The 20,867-nt window shown below is 37.1% G+C and overlaps 1 protein-coding gene across 2 annotated transcripts in view; it reads left to right on the top strand.

Moving 5' to 3' along the window:
* The window catches only part of Hs3st-A (Heparan sulfate 3-O sulfotransferase-A), a 55,346-nt gene that overhangs the window by 17,259 nt on the left and 17,220 nt on the right, over positions 1–20,867 (top strand). Inside the window, exons 2-3 of one of the 2 annotated variants that reach the window (XM_074087758.1) lie at positions 18,970–19,014; positions 20,227–20,467. In XM_074087758.1, coding sequence (XP_073943859.1) covers positions 20,370–20,467 — 98 coding nt within the window. In that variant the 5' untranslated portion in view covers positions 18,970–19,014; positions 20,227–20,369. The remainder of the gene's footprint in view (positions 1–18,969; positions 19,015–20,226; positions 20,468–20,867) is intronic. The other variant, XM_074087757.1, reaches the window with a different exon arrangement.

Genomic DNA, 20,867 nt, shown 5'->3' on the forward strand with positions numbered 1-20,867 from the left:
TTATAAAAACAAACTTATTTTCGTATTCAGTCAGTTAATTCCGTTCATAATAAAACGGCTACGTATACAAGTTTCAGACGGCTCTAACTAACGCCGAGATAGAATTCTTAATGTACAAGGAAAACAGCATCATCTGATTGTACTGTACACGTGTAGGTCCCGAACTTTTACTTCCCGTATAAGAGAAACAATGTTAAATTCAAACGAGACTAAATTTCCATTTATATGTTTTTCTTTCTTTCTCGAGTCAAACATTTCTCTAAAAACATATTACAAAGTGTGCAGCCGCAGTACTCGTATTCAAAACAGTAAGTTCATATACGGCGAATCTGATAAAAGGTTAAAACGAAATTGTTTATTACAGACGCGTGAAAGTAACATGATATGGTTAACGAGCGAATGTTGATAAAGTGATTGTCTATTTTTGTATTCTAAACTACGCCGGCTGAATTACTACTTCCAGGTCAATTTGAATTGGAATTCAAGTTAAGCAGATAAAAATATACCGTATATTTAGTAAGATTGCGATAAATTTGCCTTATCTTAACGATGTTTATTAAAAGACTACACTAAGCGCGAGCAAATTACTTTAACGATAACTTAAACTTAAACGATAACTTGAGTAACTTTTGAAATAGGTAAACAGTTTAGATTTTTTAATTTTAAGTATCTTAAGTACTAACGACATACGAGTACTGTTATCATAATGTATGATGTGCACCAATGGAGTTTCCAAGGCACACAAGAAAAGCCGATTATCTAGATGTCTTTCACGCCTCAACAATGTCGTGGCACATAATCACATGTGACGGAGACAACGCACTTTGTACACGTACTTAGTTATACAAATACATATTACGTACATATACGATGTCTGCTTATTAGTAAGGTGTTAAAATCTGACTTCGATATAAAAATTCTATCACTTAATTCTATAGAGTGAATTCTTTTATGTACCTAGTCTATTATGTAAAAATTCATGTTTTAGCTCAGCTAATGCTATATAGACAATATTGCATTAACTATTTTTTTTATTAGTCTTAACTAATTTAGCGTGTGCATACCTATACATTGAGTTTGAGATTTAATTATAATAAAGTAGGTACCTATAGTAGTCTCATTTAAACGATTGATTTTTTAACGGATTGTATTGTCAAGAAAAACTAATTGTATACTTATTGTATACTTATCTAAAAAAATCATAGACAGGAACATGCTACATAGTTTAATATTTTTTTTTACTTAAACTTTTGTATGTGAAGTCTTAGTTTTATTTATTTATTTAATTAATGAAATATAATAAGGTGTTAATTAAATAACCGAAAACCTCAGAAACCCACAAAATATTTTTTTCATTTTAAGTAAGTTGATTGAATCATAGACAAAATATAATGAATTTATTTTTCAATATCTTCATTCAAGATATTGGTGTGTTTGCTAAGTCAGTGATTCTACTTAATTTCTAACTCTATACTCATGATTTGTTTTTGTCAGTTGCACTTTGACGTTTTAGACGAAAATCATACAGTGACAGCAAACCGGCCAATATTAATTTATCGAAACTAGGTGCAACCTCGCTAAAATATTTAACTGGCGCCTGTTGCAGTCGTAACTTTTAGACTGGGCATAATAAAAAAAGGAATTAAAAACACAAACACAACCTGATTTAAAACATAGTGTAATCGAATCGACTCTCGATTCTGAGCAAACTACTTTCTGGTTTTCAGTTATTTAATTAGCATATATATATGTGTGTGTGTGTGTGTGTGTTAGTAGACTATTTGTGTTAATCCGTATATAAATTTCACAGTGCGTTGGTTAAACTGTAATGCTGTGAAACTTTTTATGAATTAAATAAATAAATATGTGTGTGTGTGTGTTAGATTCGTGTATTAAAGTGTCTGGATGAAGTGCTGGGGCGCCGTTTTTGGACCGGTTACTTAGAACTTGCTATACTCAGGGACAGGAACCGCAGAAGTCCTCTATGACGTTAAGCGAAACTCCTTGATCATTCATTTGGTGACCAATTTTCTTAGTCAAATGAAGGAGTGAATTTGGAGGGGCATACTCTACCACGGTCGCTGCGTTATAGCCGGGCGTTTTAAAAAAAAGTGTTTGTGTGATTATTTGGAATATTTTATATTTCAACTCCAAATTTTTTGCTTTTACGGTCATTCCGTAAAACCCCCCCGTAAACCGTGTCTGTACTGCTGTCCAGTAGTAGTGTAGGGGTATGGTACGCAGCACGGAATGCTGAGGACCTGGGTTCGATTCCCAGCGCTGGTCTCTTTTTCTGCTTTTTCTGTGCATCCATGTCTCAGTTTGTATTTTCGATAACCCTTTTCTTTCAAAATGAATTTAATTTTTTCATACAAACTTTTCTGAGTCAATTTTGTGACGCCCATACTGTGTATATGAAAAAAACATCACAAAACTGTCATTTTTTGGGCATTTTTTAAACTATATAAATCGATTGTGCTCTTGATTCTGAGTAGAGAAAACCTAGTTTTTTTTTTTTTTTAAAAAGTTAACTTTTTTTTGTGAAAATGCCCAGCCATAGCGTCAAATATATGTAAACATCGATCTCATGTTTAGTGATTTAAATGTGTACCTAAAGATATTTTTGACGTCTTGATAACGTAGGTACTTTTATATGTTTATGACCTTAACTGTACCTAGACATACAACACAGAAAAAATTCGTAACATCAATTTGAGTACCTAGCAATGAAACTTTGATTAGAGGCTCGCGAATTTCTTTTCATGTTATAAAAAAAAACTGGGTCTAATTAATTTATAAGCAACATTCATTTCTTTCACAAGTGTTTCAAAAGCTGGGTATATTCAGCCCTAGCCTACGTGATCAGTTCTTTTACTTCAATTTCTTTACCCAGCCGAGCTAGGTCGGAAATCAGACTGAATCGAATGGTGAGTATCCCAACGCTTTTTTGGTGAGTGTACCTACTCTGAGTACTCAAGTGTGTGGTCAAGATGCTTTTGCTTTAAGTACTTTTCTTTTGTTATTAACTTATTACGTCCATCCTGCCGTGAAGCAGCAGTGCTGTTTCGGCGAGGAGAGTAAGACAGCCGGTGAAATTACTGGCCTCAAGTGTATCCCATCTTAGGCCTCTAGGTTGGCAACGCATCTGCAATCCCCCTGGTGATCAGGAGACCCACTTGCTCGTTTGCCATCCAGTCGAATAAAAAAAAACTGTGATGCTATCGCTGCGACCAATTTATTTTATTACACCAATAATACCGCGACCACGACCGCAAGACCATAATATACTATCATTTCAGGCGATGCCTAATGCGATAATGCAGCATACCTACAGTCTAAATTTCTATATTTTTGTTGAATATACTGTTTATGATAAACTTATCGACCAATTTTGATCAAACAACAGTCGTAGATAGGAGAATTACCATCTCGCAAAATTGCGTAATTCCCTTAGGATTCATGGGTAAAAAATCCCTAGCATACTCAATAGTTCAGAGGCTTAATCAATATGATCAAACGGCCGGCCCCTTTGACCGTTACTTTTTGATATATCCACTTACCTTTATTCTTATACGTAACCAATGGCGGACTAAGACTTTTTGAGGCCAGGGGCGATCTTTTATTTTGCCATCAATAAATATCAATATTTATAATAATTACCACGTGAACACCACGTAAACATTTACAAGTGAAGCGACATCCGTCACGCAAAAACCTTTTTTTTCTATGCTTGCCAATGCCAAACCTGGCTGCCCCTAGGTGTGGCCCGGGGGCGAAACGCCCCCCCCCCTCATAGTCCGCCACTGTACGTAACTACAAGTTGTATACCATTACTTTACTGACAGGTATTTACATTATTTCCGTGTAAGGGCATCACTTCTAGCATTTTCATCTACTCGTATTTTCTATACTTACATTCAGTTATTAAGATACTAAAATTCAACCATTTCCATCCAGCTATTTTATCGTGAAAGATTAACAAACAACACACACATACATACTCACAAACTTTCGCATTGGTAATTTTAGTAAGATATTTACTGTCAATGTAAATGCGTTATTTTCTAGCTAGATAGAACTAAACACACTAGACAGGACTCTTCATGAGAAGCAAGAATTTTCAGCTCATGATAAACCGTCATGGCACGCTTTTAATTACCTCGCTTGTCTTTCAAAGCACTTTATTCATCCATAAATTATCTTCACAATTTTATATTTATTGTTATTACAACGTATCGGTACCTAAATTTCGCTAAGGCTTCCGTTATACGCTTTATGGTAATGCTGGAAAAGGCTTCGACGGTGTTATTAAGTTTACTTGCCCCCGTAACACGAGCCTTAATCGACACATTACTGAAAGATAGCTGGCTCATACACGGCTCCCGATCATATTACAGCGATTTGCTGTAATGGCATACATAACCGTTATTTTTGTGAAACACAGCTACGCCTATACTATTTTTTTTTTTCGTTTGCGCACTTAACTTTAACGCGAAACTCGAGTGCCATTAATGGACGTGGAAGACTGCGGGTGCATTAGTGACGTCCAATCTCAGAGATTACGTATGTAAAAGTTTATAATGCGAGCGTAACTATGTTTATATGTTACGCTTTCATGATTGTAGTTCAACTCTTATATTTACATATGTAGAGTCTTATATAGCCGTCGAGTTTTGCGTTGGGAGTAAAAACAGAGAAAACTCGCTCATAACTATAGTTGTAAATTAGTAAATGACCGTAAATGTAAATTGACTTAATTTTGCAAGTTAAAGGACAAGACTTGGGCGAATTATATATAATACTAGCTGTTGCCCGCGGCTTCGCCCCCGTTGTAATTTTTCCAAATTTTCTTTCATAAAAACCTTCTCCTGGCAATAACAAACACAACAAAAAAAGAATGAGCGAAATCGGTCCAGCCATTCCCGAGTTTTGCGCTTAGCAACACATTTTACGATTAATTTTTTTTCATTTAGATATGTACATATAGTTCGCGGGATCGCGGGATCACGGTGGATGCGAAAAGTACATGACCGGTCTGAGTGGAGAGCCTTAGGGGAGGCCTATGTCCAGCAGTGGACGTCTTTCGGCTGACATGATGATGATGATGATGATGACATATAGTTAAGTTATTTTTAGGTTATTTTTTAATTTCAGTTGTAACTACTATTATAATAATGCGTTACAGTTTAATCTTTTACAGTTCAATTTCACCCCCACCTAGTGATCTTATCGACTTGTAATTAGTTATGGATAGGTATGTATGAAGGTAGGATGACAAAATACTAGATTAGTCAGTACAGACTACAGTCGGCAAACAGCTTGTATGAAAAATAATTTTTAATTAAATTAAACGCTCTTTTTACAATCTTTATCCAGTAGTAGTAACTAGTTACATTTGCTTACCATGAGCTTTACGGTGAGGAAACCTGCACAATTCTGGGAAGCAATTCAACGGTGTGCCTGAAGTTCCCGATGCCCACTTAGACCTGAGTGGGAATTACGGCCCAAGCCTTCTCATTCCAAGAGGAAGTCTGTTCCCAGCAGTGGGATGTACACAGAATGACAATAATAATAAATAATGCCTAAAAAAATATCACGGGACACATTGACACCAATTGACTTAGACCCAAAGTACCTAAGCAAAGTTTGTATTATGGGTACTAGGCAAAGGTTAAACATACTTTAAATAGATAAATACTTAAATATATATTATACCGTTGGGGGAGAAAAGTTCTCGAGTGGCGACCACGAACCGGAAGACGAGGCGTTGGCAGGCCTCCTACCAGGTGGACTGACGACATTGTGAGAGTTGCGGGAAACCGGTGGATGCAAGTGGCGAGTGGTCGTTCATTGTGGCGGTCTAAGGGGGAGGCCTTTGTTCAGCAGTGGACTTCCGGCTGGTGATGATGATGATGATGATGATATTATACAACCAAGACTCGAAATAAAATATTCGTATCTTTCATACAAATATCTGCCCCGACCGGGGATCGAACTCGGGAGCCCGGGACCTCAAGCTTCGTAGTCAGGTTCTCTAACCACTGGGCGACCCGATTTTCATGATGATGTAGTTACTACTAGTAGTAGTAGTAGTGGACCTAGGGATATATATAGACATATACATAGGCATCATTTATTCAGTAAACAATACATGATTGTGTATTAGATATATATATCCCCTACAACTAAAACTACAACACTAATAAGTCGAGTTCGTCATTTTAACCGTGAAAGTTTTGGCAATGACCCTGTTTAGAGTTCAACTCCATTAACAACGACAGGTTGGTAAACCGTATAATCTCAGAAAACACAATTGCTAAATACAAAACTTCTTTGTGTAATTCTTTAAATATAAATAGCAAATCTCTGTCCAATTTGTAAAGAATTCGATTACAAAATTAACAAAAGGAACAAAATTTTACAATTGTTTTTACTGATTGAGCTTCGAAATGTTTTCCCAAACAATAGTACATTGTGTCTTAAGGGCGGTAAATAAGGAATTACGCACGAGAGTCTATAAGAAGCCCGAAGTCGAAGACTGAGGCCCGTGCGACATACAATGTCTTTCATCACATTTACGAGTAAATCTTTATATTTCTAAAAGAAAAAATATATAATTGTTCCAAATAAGTATTGGCGATACCTTAGGCTGCGCTCTTGGCAGCGCTGCCCTCCCCCTCCCGCAGCATGCGCCGCAACGTGCGTGTGCATGTGGTCCTGCAGCAGCACGCGCACGGGAACGGCGCAGCAGTATCAGTACGCACATTGACTCATTTACCGACCTTGGGCTTCATGACCAGAAAATTAGTATGCGCAATGACTCATTTCCCGACCACGGGTTTCATAACAAGAACATTAAGGTCGAGGGTTTTATTTGGGGGGTTGCAACCAAGGTAGCCTGCATGTTACGACACTGTTTACAAGCAAGTGTGATGAAAATTATTTTAATTATAATGTGCTTGTCATGAACCCGTGGTCAGTAAATGAGTGTAATACTGCATGGCGTGCAGGAGCGCGGCGCGCGCACGTCGCGCGCATGGTCAGGCTGGGATAGGGCGGCGCGGAGGCTGGCGCTGCCAAGAGCGTAGTCAGCGGTAACGGCAATTTTTGAAAAAATATTAGTTTTTTCTTTTACAAATACACAATTTTACTCGCAAATGTGATGAAAAACATTGTATGTCGCACGGGCGGTACTAAAATTACGAACATCGACTCATTAAGACTGAGGGCTTCTAATAGACTCTCATTCGTTATTCCTTGTTTACCGCCCTTAAGACACAATGTACTATTTTGTACTTTAGTATATGTACCTGCTGTATTTGGTAACGAAGAATTATATAAATAGCAAACTTTTCATTAAAACTAGGTACCAGTGAGCACAAGCACCGCGCCTATCTTGAAACGCTGCTTTAAAATGTAAATTCCAGAATAAAGTAGCATGATTATCTAAAGAACGGCGCTTCAGGAGCTTCGAGGTGAGTGAAAAAGGCAACTCCACTATGTTATTGTATAAAGGTGGCTCGGGCCTCAATAGAGATACAACATAGGGAGGCGACCTTTCAGGCCCTCGACTGTCATTCACTGAATAACATGCCCTTTTCTGCACAATGGCGCTGGATCTCAAAGCGAGTTTGTGTTCAAAAGGGTTAGGAAGAATGCTTAATTCCAAATACCACTCGGAACAGGGATCGTAGAAAAATGTCACGACTGCAAATTCAGTCTGTCAGCGGACGTACTAATATACGGTCAAAACTGTTTATAACAGACACCAGTTATAACAACATATCAGATGTAACGATCAAGAAAAAAAGTCCCAACACCATCTACATAAAACAACAATGGTTATCAAATTTAGTATGAATATGTTTTGGACCCTGGGAAGGACATAGGATAGATTTTATTCAAGGAAGTTACATAGTTCCCACGGGATAGCGATAAACGCATTCTTCACAGCCGTAGTCGCAAGCAACAGCTAGCAATTATAAAACCATCGAAGCGGCCCGTCTCCGCGTGAGGGTGTACCTTAGAGAAAAGGGAGGTGAAAAATGATTTTTCATGACACTGCTCGAAACTGTAGCCATAGATAACCTAAATCCAGTACACAAAGCTACCTATATTATGTTCATTCAACAGCTGACTCATATATGGCTCGCAAAACACGACAACAATGTAACACATTACGGTAACAGGTCGTATCAATATATGTATTTCATAATACGATACGACTTTTAGAATATATTTCAGAATTTCATTCCCGGCGTGCTGAAACGACAATCAGACCAATCAAAAGTAATCGTCTGCTGCATGTGAAATTAAATTGAGCATGCGTTTAATGACTATTATCAGGTGTTTTTTTTCTTAAACGCATACTTAATATGCACAAAATGCTTTAATTTTTTAAGTATGAAAAAACGCCGCAGCATCGCAGACTACGAAACTCGAAACTCGAAGTTCGTGTCGTGCGGTCCCTCTGACACTTATACTATTTAATACGAGCGCGAGAGGGACGGTACGATACGAACTTCGAGTTTCGAGTTTCGTAGTAGCCCTGCTGGTCGGACATGACGAGGATAACGTTTTTATTTTTTAAATAATGGGTACTGGCCACTAAAAACGGACTCGTTTAAAAAAAATGTCACAAAAGAAAAACTAAGATCGGCGGGAGCAACGCAGTCATTGGATTGTTATTGTTTCTTTTGTGATAACTGTTTTTTATTTCCTCGCAGTGGTCGTGTAAAGCACAATGTTTAGTTTGGGCCAAAAGTGCAAGCCTCTACAAAAATATACTATTTTTTGTTAATGTTGCACCTATGTGAAACCAGGACGGGTGGCTAATTCTTAGTAAAATGAATTAACTACCTACGTATACATGTTATACCACTTGTCATTAAACTTTCTTTATTTCCTTTTATTGAAAGATTACGACTCTGATCAATACCTGAAGATCAAGCTTGGATTTTATTGCAAAGGATCGCTTGCTATCTCAAAACTCGTAATGACACCTGAGACTTACTATAAAATAAAACACTCCGTATTTCTCTCGATAGCTCGGAGGATCATCTATAATAATAGACATGGAGACCTTTATAATTCAAAAACAAACTTGAGCATGGAATGCTTGTACTAGGATTATCCTTAGGCGTAAATACAATACATATACACAAGGCTGGCCAAACTCAGGCCCCCGGGCCACAAAATGGCCCGCCAAGGCTGGGAAATAGCGCGGGAAATAGCGCGACTAATTTTAGAAATTGGAAACCTCCAAAAATAGAGGATCGGCGCCGCCTCCGACTTAAAAAAAATGCCTCCCTAGAATAACTATTGGCTATCCTTGACATAACATAACCACTATACTGTGTTAATATAGCTAAACCTCAAAAACAATCGGCCTCTGTTTTGTATTAGCAGTAAATAACATAAAACCGCCTGAACAGAACGCCCGGCCTTCAAAGAAAATCGCGAATTGCATGTTTTGCATAAAACCAGCGCTGCAGACCGGTAAATGCTCGGTTTAATAAAACACCGGCTCAAAATTACCATGAAAATATAGCCAAGGAAACGGCAATTTTACACGAGTAATGGAACACAGTGAAATCGATCATAGGATTAGTGAAGGAATAATAAGTATAGCGCCACAATGTAAAAAAAAATCTAGTTATTAAAAGTACGGCTACAAATTAAAATAGCAGCTAATACTCACACTCACAGTATTTAGAGTTTTTTATGTGTTTAAATGTGTTTATTAAAAATTAATAAGTATTAAAAATACATTTATTAACTTAGGTAGGTACATATTTATGGGATAAAGAAATAGGGCTCTTTGGGTATCCTTAACTTGACAGTGCACATGATTTAAGACTATCTTTTAGTATTTTTTTATATAAAATTTAAGGACTGCTGAGTAAACGTTAAGGTTTAAATCATAAACTTTTGAAAATTTTGTCAACTTACAGATTAAGACTAAGAAGATCTGCTAGCCGTAAATTAAGGACAATGTACATACAATCAGATTGACATTACCAGACTCGAACGCCAAGGAAAACTAAAATCCACAAATGTTATTAAGTACCTACTAAAACTGTCATGGAAAAGCCCTATGTTCGATGGCTAATTTACCTTTAAAACTTGCGAAGGCTAATAATTCGTATATGAAAACTAGCCAAGTCCGACCTTAGGCTTCAATATATTATTCTAAATTATAAGAAGAAATGATATTTTAAGTTGTTATAAAATATTTTACATTGTTATAAATAATTTTCAGGACTGACCATTGAACTTAGCACCTTGGCACTTGGCAAACATTTAGATTATTCTTTTGTCGTTAAAGTCAACACTCAAGGCATATATCATAATATTGAACTTGGCTCTCATTTCACACTTATGTTTTGATGGGATATCATTACTTTTTGTACAGAAATAATTTAATTTAAAAATTATAATAAAATGATAAAAAATACTAGTTTCTGATATATTTCTTTGTATTCACCCCCACTACCTATTTATCTGGATGCCAGAACTTTCTAGGTCATCTGGAAATGAGTTAGAGTTTTGATCTATAGGTGAGTCAGTGGTAAAAATGACAATTTTTGGATGTTAATATCTAAATAGCCGTTTGAGGTGTCTTTATAAAATTTGGAGCACATATGTATCTACCTCACAAGTTTCAATAAATGAGCCAAATTTGACAAGTTTATGTGAAATAGTTTTTGAATTATGAGGGGGTCAAAAGTGTCTCCAAATAGTTCGGGTAAAATTACACACGGTGCTCACCAGTTCTGTTAGCTTGAACTTGGCTTGACACGCTGCCGCGTGTCTAGATACTCGTGCCGAAAAAAAGGCTTAGCTTTTGACAAATATTATAGAATACTTCGTTTAACTGGCATGTCTGTCCTCAATTTACACTTTAATTGGATGATTGCCCTCGTAGACAACAAAGCAATTATAGGCAACTATCGTGCCCCACTTGTAAGCTGGGAGCCTAATATTTGAGACCGCAGTTAAGCTCTCATCAACTGAGCGTTTAGGGCTGGCACCCTCTCAAGCGACAGACAACAAGAGATGAGTGAATATTTGAGCGTCTTGACCGTTCGGTTAAACCTCATAAGGCCAGTCATAACCTTTCCACGTTTAATACACAACGGAAGGAAACAGCATTTCGATCACGCTAGATGTAGAACTAAAATGTCTTTACGTTTAGATATTTATCTATCTATCTATTGTAGCCCTTATAGCGCCCGTCTTCGGACATACTCCTCTCTACTTTTCCAGTCTTGCCTATCCACTGGCACTCGCATCCAGTTACGCTGGCTTGCAGCCCGATATGGTCAGTCCATCTTTTTGGCGGCCGTCCTCTACCGCGGGTCCAGGACTCCCTTCGCCCAACGACTGTGGTCCATTCTAGTAATGTGTTTTGCCTATATCGATTCGGACTCGTTCGTTTCCGACTTTTATACGTTTACATTATAGACTTATGATTATGAACTCAATTGCAAACCTTCCTTGAGAATAGCACATTGTCTATAAACACCCAGTTACCTGCTCATATCAAAAAGATTAATGAGCAACGAATACTTTTCGTGACTTTGAGTTTCATTGTCCAAACACGGCCATGATAATTAAATTTGTTCCGCTTTTAATAAAAATGTGTTAAACGCCATCAATAGAACGCACTTAAAATTGCACTTCGATGGTAAATCGATTACTTTTATTATTAGTAAAAATCGTTAAATATTTTATGGCGTTTCTACGCCTGAAATCCGCAAGCTGAAAGAATTTAATTTCGGAATAAAACGTCTGGCTCACGTAAAAATTACTGCGTAACTTTATGTTGTGCTCTAAAAGCCTGTTTTATGATTGGTCGTAAAGAGAGTGCCTCCAAGGGCCAATTTCATTCTTTAATTAACATTTCAGTACCACAGATCGCCTTTAAAACTGGGAGTTTTCTTTGAACTTTTCATTTTTTCAACAACACAAGGTCACTTGGTAGCCAATAAATATTTGACATTAAATATTAATTACATACCTATTGACTTCAAATAATCCTATTAACAAGTCCTAATAGCGTATGTAATTGAGGTTTCGCTACGTTAGAAAACCTAATGTTTGAGGACTCTCTACGCCACTGCATTTTCAAATACTTGCAAACACCTACATGCCTAGACAGAACTAAACAAAGGCATAGAATTTTTGTTCAAATAAATAGGCGCCCGACCAAAAGTTTAAGCAGTTCCCGCGATGCAATTTATTCATGTTTGTGATGTAAAAGCTGGGTATTTCACTCCACGTCTAAAAGAGTGAAGATTGGTTGCAGCTGTATGGGGCGGCCACGAATTGAAAATGTTGACATGTTTATACGTACATTTCTATGTATACAACCAGCCAGTATATGAGAACGAATGAATGTTTTCAATTTGGCAGAGAACTTTCTATTAACTTGTACACGTTTATTACGAGTACCTATTATATACATTCCGTGTCAAAATCAATTTAATTTATAGACGTGTAAGTGGACTATAAAATACAGAAGTTAATTTTGTGCCATAAAGATGTATTATCTTTGTGGAAGCAACTTTTGTTTATGAAAAAAATAAGGTAGGTACGCCATGCCAGAAGTTGAATTCTGCATTAAAAGTGTTTGTACAATTTTCAATGCAGTCTGAGAATGAAAGTGAAAATTTATCCCCTATTTCAATAATGATCAAATATTTTTGCCAGATATAAAATCCAAATATTACATTGTTAATAGTGAATTTTACTTTAACCTTCACCTGATACATATTAAATAGCAAAAATTAAATGTGGAATTAAACACGAAAATTAAGGTACTCTTTAATTTCCTCAATCAAATTGTTAAACATAGAAGAAACCTTAAAAACCATAACCCTATTTCGGGCGTGTCCAATATGCTCTTGGCCGGTTTTGAGACTGATGTAATAAGTTAATTTTCTCTCTACGTCAAAAATCCCACTTAGATAATGCACTGCATTCTTCCTACAACGTCTTGTTAGAAGGTAAGAAAATCTCGCCACAGATCACGAAGCTTCCACAGTTTTCCTCAAATTGGGAGTCATTATCTTTAACGTATATGCCTTTGAACGAAGGCTTTGTAAAAATAGAAGTAATTCTGTCGTAAAAAGCACAGATAAGATCTCGAAGCAATTTTCCTTTATTAAGGCAGATGTTACACGATCCAATACACTAAGGTTGGCCTTGCGTGGAAATAACAGATGTGACGCGATTGGCGGGCGTATTAATAGGTACTGCAGTCAGCCTTGACCCGCCCTTCGCCTGCCTGCACGCCAAATGCATTACCCGCCCGCAACGTCATTTATTTAGCTGAGTAACTTTTCGCGTATATTTTTTGCGGGAATGCAGTGATGCGGAAAATTGTTACGTCTGTATTCAGATACTGCAGTCAGTTGTGTTAAAACAAATTAAAGTTCTTGTTCAAATTTCTTGGCCAGATAGCCCAGTGGTCGGAGAACTTGGAGTATGAGGTGACTGACTATGACTAACTGTGACTGACTATGACTAACTTGTGACTGACTATGATCTTGGGCTCGGTCCTCGGTCCTCGGTCGGGGCAGATATTTGCATGAAAAATACGAATATTGATCTCGGGACTTGGGTGTTTAATGTATTTAAGTGTGTTTATCCGTTGCCTAGTGCACAACAAATTCGACACACACACAATAAAACAGTATTCGACATAAGTAGATTCTGCAATTTTACATAGTAGATTATTAATAACCTAACTATAAAATTTCATTTTTAATACAAGCATTTTTTGCTTACTGTACTTTTTGTTGACTGTAGTTGCACTGTCATCCAAATTACATTTGCATACCAAATTTCAAGTCGATGCTATTAACCGTTGAAAAGTTCCGTCCTGCGGAGACGCTCCTGGCTAGATTACCAGGATGTCACTACTAGATTATTGTATTGTCACGCGATTTACATAAGTATTCCAAATTTCAAGTCAATCTGACTACTGGAAGTTGGTCAAATTTAACTTGAAAGATTTGATTACAGACAGCCAGACAACGGGACAGGGGAAACCTACGGTGAAACTAAATAAAAGCTTGTAAAAAATAAATCTGCTCCAATTTTGAACATGAAACTACCGTGAGTCTCACTCATATTAAATATATTGGCCCGGATAACTCACGTCTTAAATCGAATTTAGCTCGTCATGTTTCAGGCTAATCCGTAGCCCTTCGTCTTCGGAGTAATGCCACTCAGCGGCTGCTGCAACACGCGCACTGCGCGCCGCCGCTCTGCTCGCGCGACTACCCGATGAAACTGACCAAACACAAACACAACAACACAACAAACAACATGTCGAGCTAAACTCGATTTAAGACGTGAGTTATCCGGGTCAATATATTTGATATAAATCTGCTCCAGTTATATAAACGTCCAAAATTGCAAGTTTTATATCTGCTTTTCTTATTTTACTTTTATTGTTCTTTCACTGAAGCTAAGTCGTTAAAAAAGGCGTAATGGCAATTCCTAACTTCATTGTTGCTTCCTAACCTTGACCCGAGGCACTTATGATTATGACGGAAGTTGATTTAAGTTTGCACATTTTTTTGCCATTTCGCGTGGGAGGCAAGACAGGTATAAGCGTACAATCACCGGCAATAATGTCTGGTAGGTCAAAGCACTTCAAATAGACCAAACTTAAATAACGTCACATGTTATTTTCAGGATCTTCCCTTAGACATGACAGATTTACTTTTATTGAGTACAAATGGAACTCGGACAGCTCGAATAAGTTCGACGTATAATTACCAAGCGAAAAAAAATACAATTTGAAATACAACAACAAGGGAAACTGTCTATCCCCATTATCGTCAAAAATAAAATCTTTTCTTTTTATGTAGACTCAGAAAGAATTGTAAGTATAGAAATGTGGTTCTAAATACATTTCAGCACAGTTAGATTTTAATAAAATTAATTTCGGACCATATTAATTTTGGTCCAAATTCAAAGTAGTATTCTTGTGGATGATTCCATTTGTACTTTATGGCAGTAAATCACTTATTACTATGAAAGTTATCCCTGTGTCACAAATTGCCTAATGTGCCTAATTTACTATCAGGTGAGATAGAGGTCAAGCTTCTCCCTGCCACATGGTGTACTTAGTGTGACAACTCCAAGACGATTCATGTACACCAAAAAACAGCAATAAAAGTACGAAACATGCATAAAATATTATTTTATTCGACAAATGTATCGCCATAAAGAGATATTTACTGTACCCGTAAATGTTTACGCTCACTTATTTAATAGGCTCAGTAGTAAAATTACCATTTGATTTCAGAAGCGAAATTGTGTTGAACAAAATTCCAAAATGTTCGTTCAATTCGTTCATTGACCTGTAGCAGCATAACTACAACATAGCTTTCGTGGTAGTGCCTTCTTAGGATGTGTAAGAGTAACTGTGATTGAACTGTTCCAGTATTTTTAACCGACTGCAAAAAAAGAAGTGTTTATCAATTTGATTTATGTTTTGTATATTATAAATGCGAAAGTACCTACGCCTGTTCTTAATGAGATTTGGAGCGGAGATAGTTTGAGACCCTGGAAAAAGATATAGGATAGTTTTATCCCGGGGCATTGTACAGTTCTCGCGGAATAGCGATACCTAAATGAATTCTTCGCAGACGGAGTAACGGGCAGAAACTAGTTTATAATAATTTTTATTTCACTAATATTTCCTGAGCGAATAATGACGAAAAGAAACGCCGTAAAACGCTGAAGTGACCCAAAGGCTTTCTATTAAATTTCGCTACAAGTACCTAAATGTTTACCTATTTTGTACATTTAGACGACCGGATGGCCAAGTGGTTAGAGAACCTGACTACGAAGCTTGCGGTCCCGGGTTCGATTCGGCCGGGGCAGATATTTGTATGAATAATTCGAATGTTTGTTCTCGGGTCTTGGATGTTTAATATGTATTAAAGTATGTATTTATCGATAAAAGTATGTTAATCCGTTGCCTAGTATCCATAGTACAAGCTTTGCTGAATTTGGGACTAGGTCAATTGGTGTCAAGTGTCACATGAAAAAAAAACAATTTAAAACATTACACAACATTTTGTTTGTAGGAAAGATCACTTAGAAACAAAATTAAATACAAAGAAGTTTTAAACCTGATATTTTAAAAGGGGGTGTAATCTTTTACGCCATACATACATCTTACAATGTAAAATGTAATGGACTTCAATTTTCCACGCAGCAAGATTTTATGACGTGGTAGTAAAAGTAAGCACCCGCCAGTAGTGAAACTTGAAGAGCTACTACTTATAGAATTCCTTTGTCTTTGTCTTAAGAGCTTGGAGCGGTTAAAATGAAAAATGCAAGTCTTAATTGGTTTGTTTAATACTCTATAACCAACCAGCCAACCAACCAACTAACCTAACAAACTTATAATTGTTATTTCAAAGTTTCAAAAGGATCTCTAAAACCGATGAACCAATTTTTATCAAAGTAGCTAAGAACCACTGCAAGTAAATTTGCTTTCATTGAAAAATAAGCATCGAAATATATCTATCCGTTTGAAAGCCACCTAAAATGCTAGAGACAGACAGACAGATAGCGTCTAACATTTTGTGATTTCAAATAAAGTAAAAACAACTACAATGACACCAAAATTGTGGCATATAGATAGGGGACACCTCCTATATTACCATAATTAATTAATGTCAAGCTAATGACAAAACCTATTTACGGTGATTTTCTGCAAGCACACGTATGGTCAAGGACTTTAATTCATGAGCCACCATAGATTTGCAGGTGGTAGGACCTTGTGCAAGGTCCGCCCGGATTGCTACCACCATCTTGCTCGCTATTCCTGCCGTGAAAACTGCTATTTGCTTGCATTGTTGTGTTTCGGCGTGGAGAGTAAGACAGCCGGTGAAATTACTGGCACTTGAGGTATCCCATCTTAGGCCTCTAGGTTGGCAACGCATCTGCAATGCCCCTGGTGTTGCTCGTTTGCCATACAGTCGAAAAAAAAAACCCTCCTTTTCAAAGGAAAGGTCATTACGATTTTCCTTGTTAATTAATGCGATGTCACTATAGTGAAATGGAACCATAGTATACGACAAACTACGTCCGTACGACACACGTTATTATGCAGAACCCGCCTTCCTCTAACTCCACAAATCGACCCTCTATGATCAAAACATATCGTCGGGCATAGTGGAAAGCCAACTGCATTCTCATTCTGGAAGAATTCTGTGCCCTGCAGTGGCTTTTATACAGGCTGACGAGACGAAACGTCCAGTTTTTTAGAGAACAAATGAAAGTTGCGGGCATCGGACGGCGAGAGCAATGCACGCACGGGTCACCTACGAATATCCTAGAATGACGCTACGACCACGATAGATAGATGACATAGGTAGAGATACATAATGTTACTTTGATTTTGATACCGAATAGAGCAACGGTCATTCATTTGGCTACGTTTTTGTTTAATCAGACTAAAACTCATTGTGATATTTCTTCACAACTGTAGGTACTTAAGTGCTAGATTTTTGGTTAATCGAATCCATAGTCTGCACTCTTATGAACATTACAAATGCGACAGTAGCTGTGTCTACCTGTCTGTTTATTATCTCGTGACTGTAAAACCATTTAACCGATCCTAGTGAAATTTGGCAAGTAGATACTTTAAGAATTGTCGATAACAATAGTAATAGAATGCTTTTTATTTGAAAATTCCGTAGAATTGCACGGTAACTAGGTATTCGCTTTAAATTTAATAGAGGAATTCTGTACAAGGTATGTCGTGGGTGACATTTAGTACATAAGTAGGTACTAGTTAGTTGTAGATTTCGTTTAAACCGACTTCAAAAAAAGGAGGTTATCAATTCGACCTGTATTTATGTAATTTTTATCAGAATTTAATAATTGTTTTATTATAGACATATCAACTTCTAACTATATGTGCTACCTAAGTATACCTATATGTCTTTATATCTTTGTATTTCTGTATGATTTCCCGCGCGTATACAGTTTAGTAGTTGCAGTTTTTAAGTTAGTTTTTTTCATTACGTTTTCGTTTTGTGAATTCAAGTGTCACGACATAAACGTTAAATATACGAGTACGGCAGGCGGTAACTCACACTAAACGGGCAGAAATAAGACTTGTCGATGATAGCTTTGTAAGTACATGCCATAAAACCCAGGAAGCCCTAAGCAATTCATATCTTTTACTTCGAGTTGTTTAACGACGTATATGTACGTACATAAATACTTTCGGATATTTCGGATATTTGAGATAATTGCGGATTCATATGAAAGAAAATCGGATAAGCAAGAATCTGATAAATCTGAAATATTAACGGTCACTTAAGTTAAACTTAAGGCGCCTGTTTCACTACTCTATGATACATTTTATGTGACAGATCTTTCGTGGTCTCTTTTTTGCCATTTAAGTACCTACGTGCGCAATACCAAATTTATCTTTCTTGCCGGATGTCAACTTAACGACTCACTGTGCCGAATAACTACGCTTAGAAACAACATTAAAACTGTGCGTTATTTTATTGCGGTCTTCATATCGCGGCATTCGCCAAACAACAAAAGTGTAAACGTGTAAACAGAACTTATTCCGCCGCAATCGTAAACAGCCGGCGCTGTGCTCGTGTCGCCCGCGCCACGACTTTCCGTGATTTTCCACCTTCGTGTTCAACTTTACAACCGAATACTAAGTTTAATTTATCCAGCACAATACTCCCATGCCACGCTTCAACTTTGAAATGTAATTTTCACTTTGAAAATAGATAATTGTGTCTACTCAGATAAAGTTATGAGTTGGGAATTTTGAAGTTAGGGGAAGAATTTTGACGGGCAATCCAGCTAAGCGGTTTCTATTTGAGAGTCGGTTTAAAATGTTGTTTTGTTGCTGGAAATAATTTATTGATTAAAGACATTATTAACCAAAACTTTTCTTTTCAGGTAACGGGAAAAGTGATTGCAGACAAAATGAATTTTGTAAGGTAGGTACGTGCAATCCACTAAGCACAATCTTTGTTTATCCTCGTAGAACAATACTTAACAAGATTCAAAACGTATTTCGCATTAACCTACTCCGCCATTTTGCGTAGTAAAGCCTGCAGTAGCCTTAATGAAGAAAGTGCGTGATACAAAAGTCCTTTGTACCCCTTTTAAGGCCACTTACATCGAAAAACACGCATCAGCCAGCAAGGTCTGAAACTATTCGAAAGCTTCTAAATAACCAGTAAATGCTTTTCCTTTCCTTATTTTAAGTATTTTTAGGGTTCCATAGTCTTAACGAGAAAGTCTTAATAGTTTCGACATTTGCGGTTTAGATTAGAGATTATTATTGCTATAGAAAGCTGTAATTTTGCATGGGTATAACAGTATAAAATTTATTAATCACCCGAAAAAAGTGGGAAAACAAATACAGTCGAGGAAACTGAATTCCGTACCAGAGTGAGACCTTTCCATAGTCAATTTCGCTATGATTTCTTTGACAATTATTTTTTATCTAATAGAGGGAAAACGAGCAAACGGATCGCCTGATGGTAAGCAATTACCGTCACCCATGGAGACCTGCTACACCAGAAGAGAATGTATGAAATGTCAATATGACATTAGTAGTGCAAAGGTTCCACCCTGGTACGCGGTTCAGCTTTTTTGACTGTACACGTATGTAAATTGGAAAGATATATTTTGCCGCGTCTATCCCATATAAAGCATGGGGCAGCAAGGGCAGCTACTAGCTCCCTTGCTGCTACGCGAAAATGCTCTTTACTAACTTTTTGAGTGATGACAAACGACATTCACAGATTTTTGATAAAATGTACAGTCAGCAAGAAAATCGTCAGATTTGACCTTTTTTTTAATGCCAATCGGTCCCATTTCTATCAAGGATTAAAACACTCATCCAACTTTTTCCATGCAGTTCGCAGGGTACTAATTTGCAAAGTGAAATTTTCGCATGTTGTTTTTTTTACGAATATGAATCCTTTATGCTTAAAGAAAATTAAACAGTATTAGACAACGAAAAACTGAACATTTTAACTAAAGTTAGTGTCTTAACCCAGTATTGCTGCCCCATCTCAACTTTAGACTGGGCTATCGAGGGATAGATATTTCAGTATTCTAAAACAATGCAGGTTTTCTAATACCTACGATTTTTTAAATTTGAAGATCCGTTTGCAAAATATTATTAATTATGTATTTTTGCAGATCGCTTTAAGGAAATTAGAAATGGCGGTATATTGTCGAATATCGTCGAGTAATAGATAAAAGCGACTATGATGTCTCGCACGTCTGGGGTGATGGCGTAGTGTACGCGATGTGCCTCTGCGAGTAGCGATCGATGGGACCGCATGGAGCCGCGTGCGCAGATGCATCACACGCTGCCGACCAAGCACCGCACAGAAGCAACCTATAGGAGTTGCTCGCAGTCTTTGCCGCTCGATATTCTGTGAGTATATTACTATATTTAATTCAACTAGAGGTATGCTATAGAGCCGTTACATTTATAATCTATATCTACTGGGTGATTTGGGAGACATGAGCAGGACCAACAAATTAATAACGGATAGTTCTTATTTAAGTAAAACCCCCACTCCCTTCATTACAGAGTGAGTATTCTAGACGTGATGAAATAACAAACAAACAGACGAACAAACTTTCGCATTTATAATATTAGTGGGATAGATAGATAAAGTCAGATCTACAAACAGTATTTTTACATATGTCACTCATAAGTCAATGAAGTGCTTCAGTGTGAATCACTTAATTTGCCAACCTTACTGCGTGGTAGCTAAACTCGTAAACATTTCCAGTAACTAGCGAATTGAGTAATACTACACCTACTGTTA

The sequence above is a fragment of the Choristoneura fumiferana genome, chromosome 5 (assembly GCF_025370935.1).
Source record: "Choristoneura fumiferana chromosome 5, NRCan_CFum_1, whole genome shotgun sequence".
NCBI lineage: Eukaryota > Metazoa > Arthropoda > Insecta > Lepidoptera > Tortricidae > Choristoneura > Choristoneura fumiferana.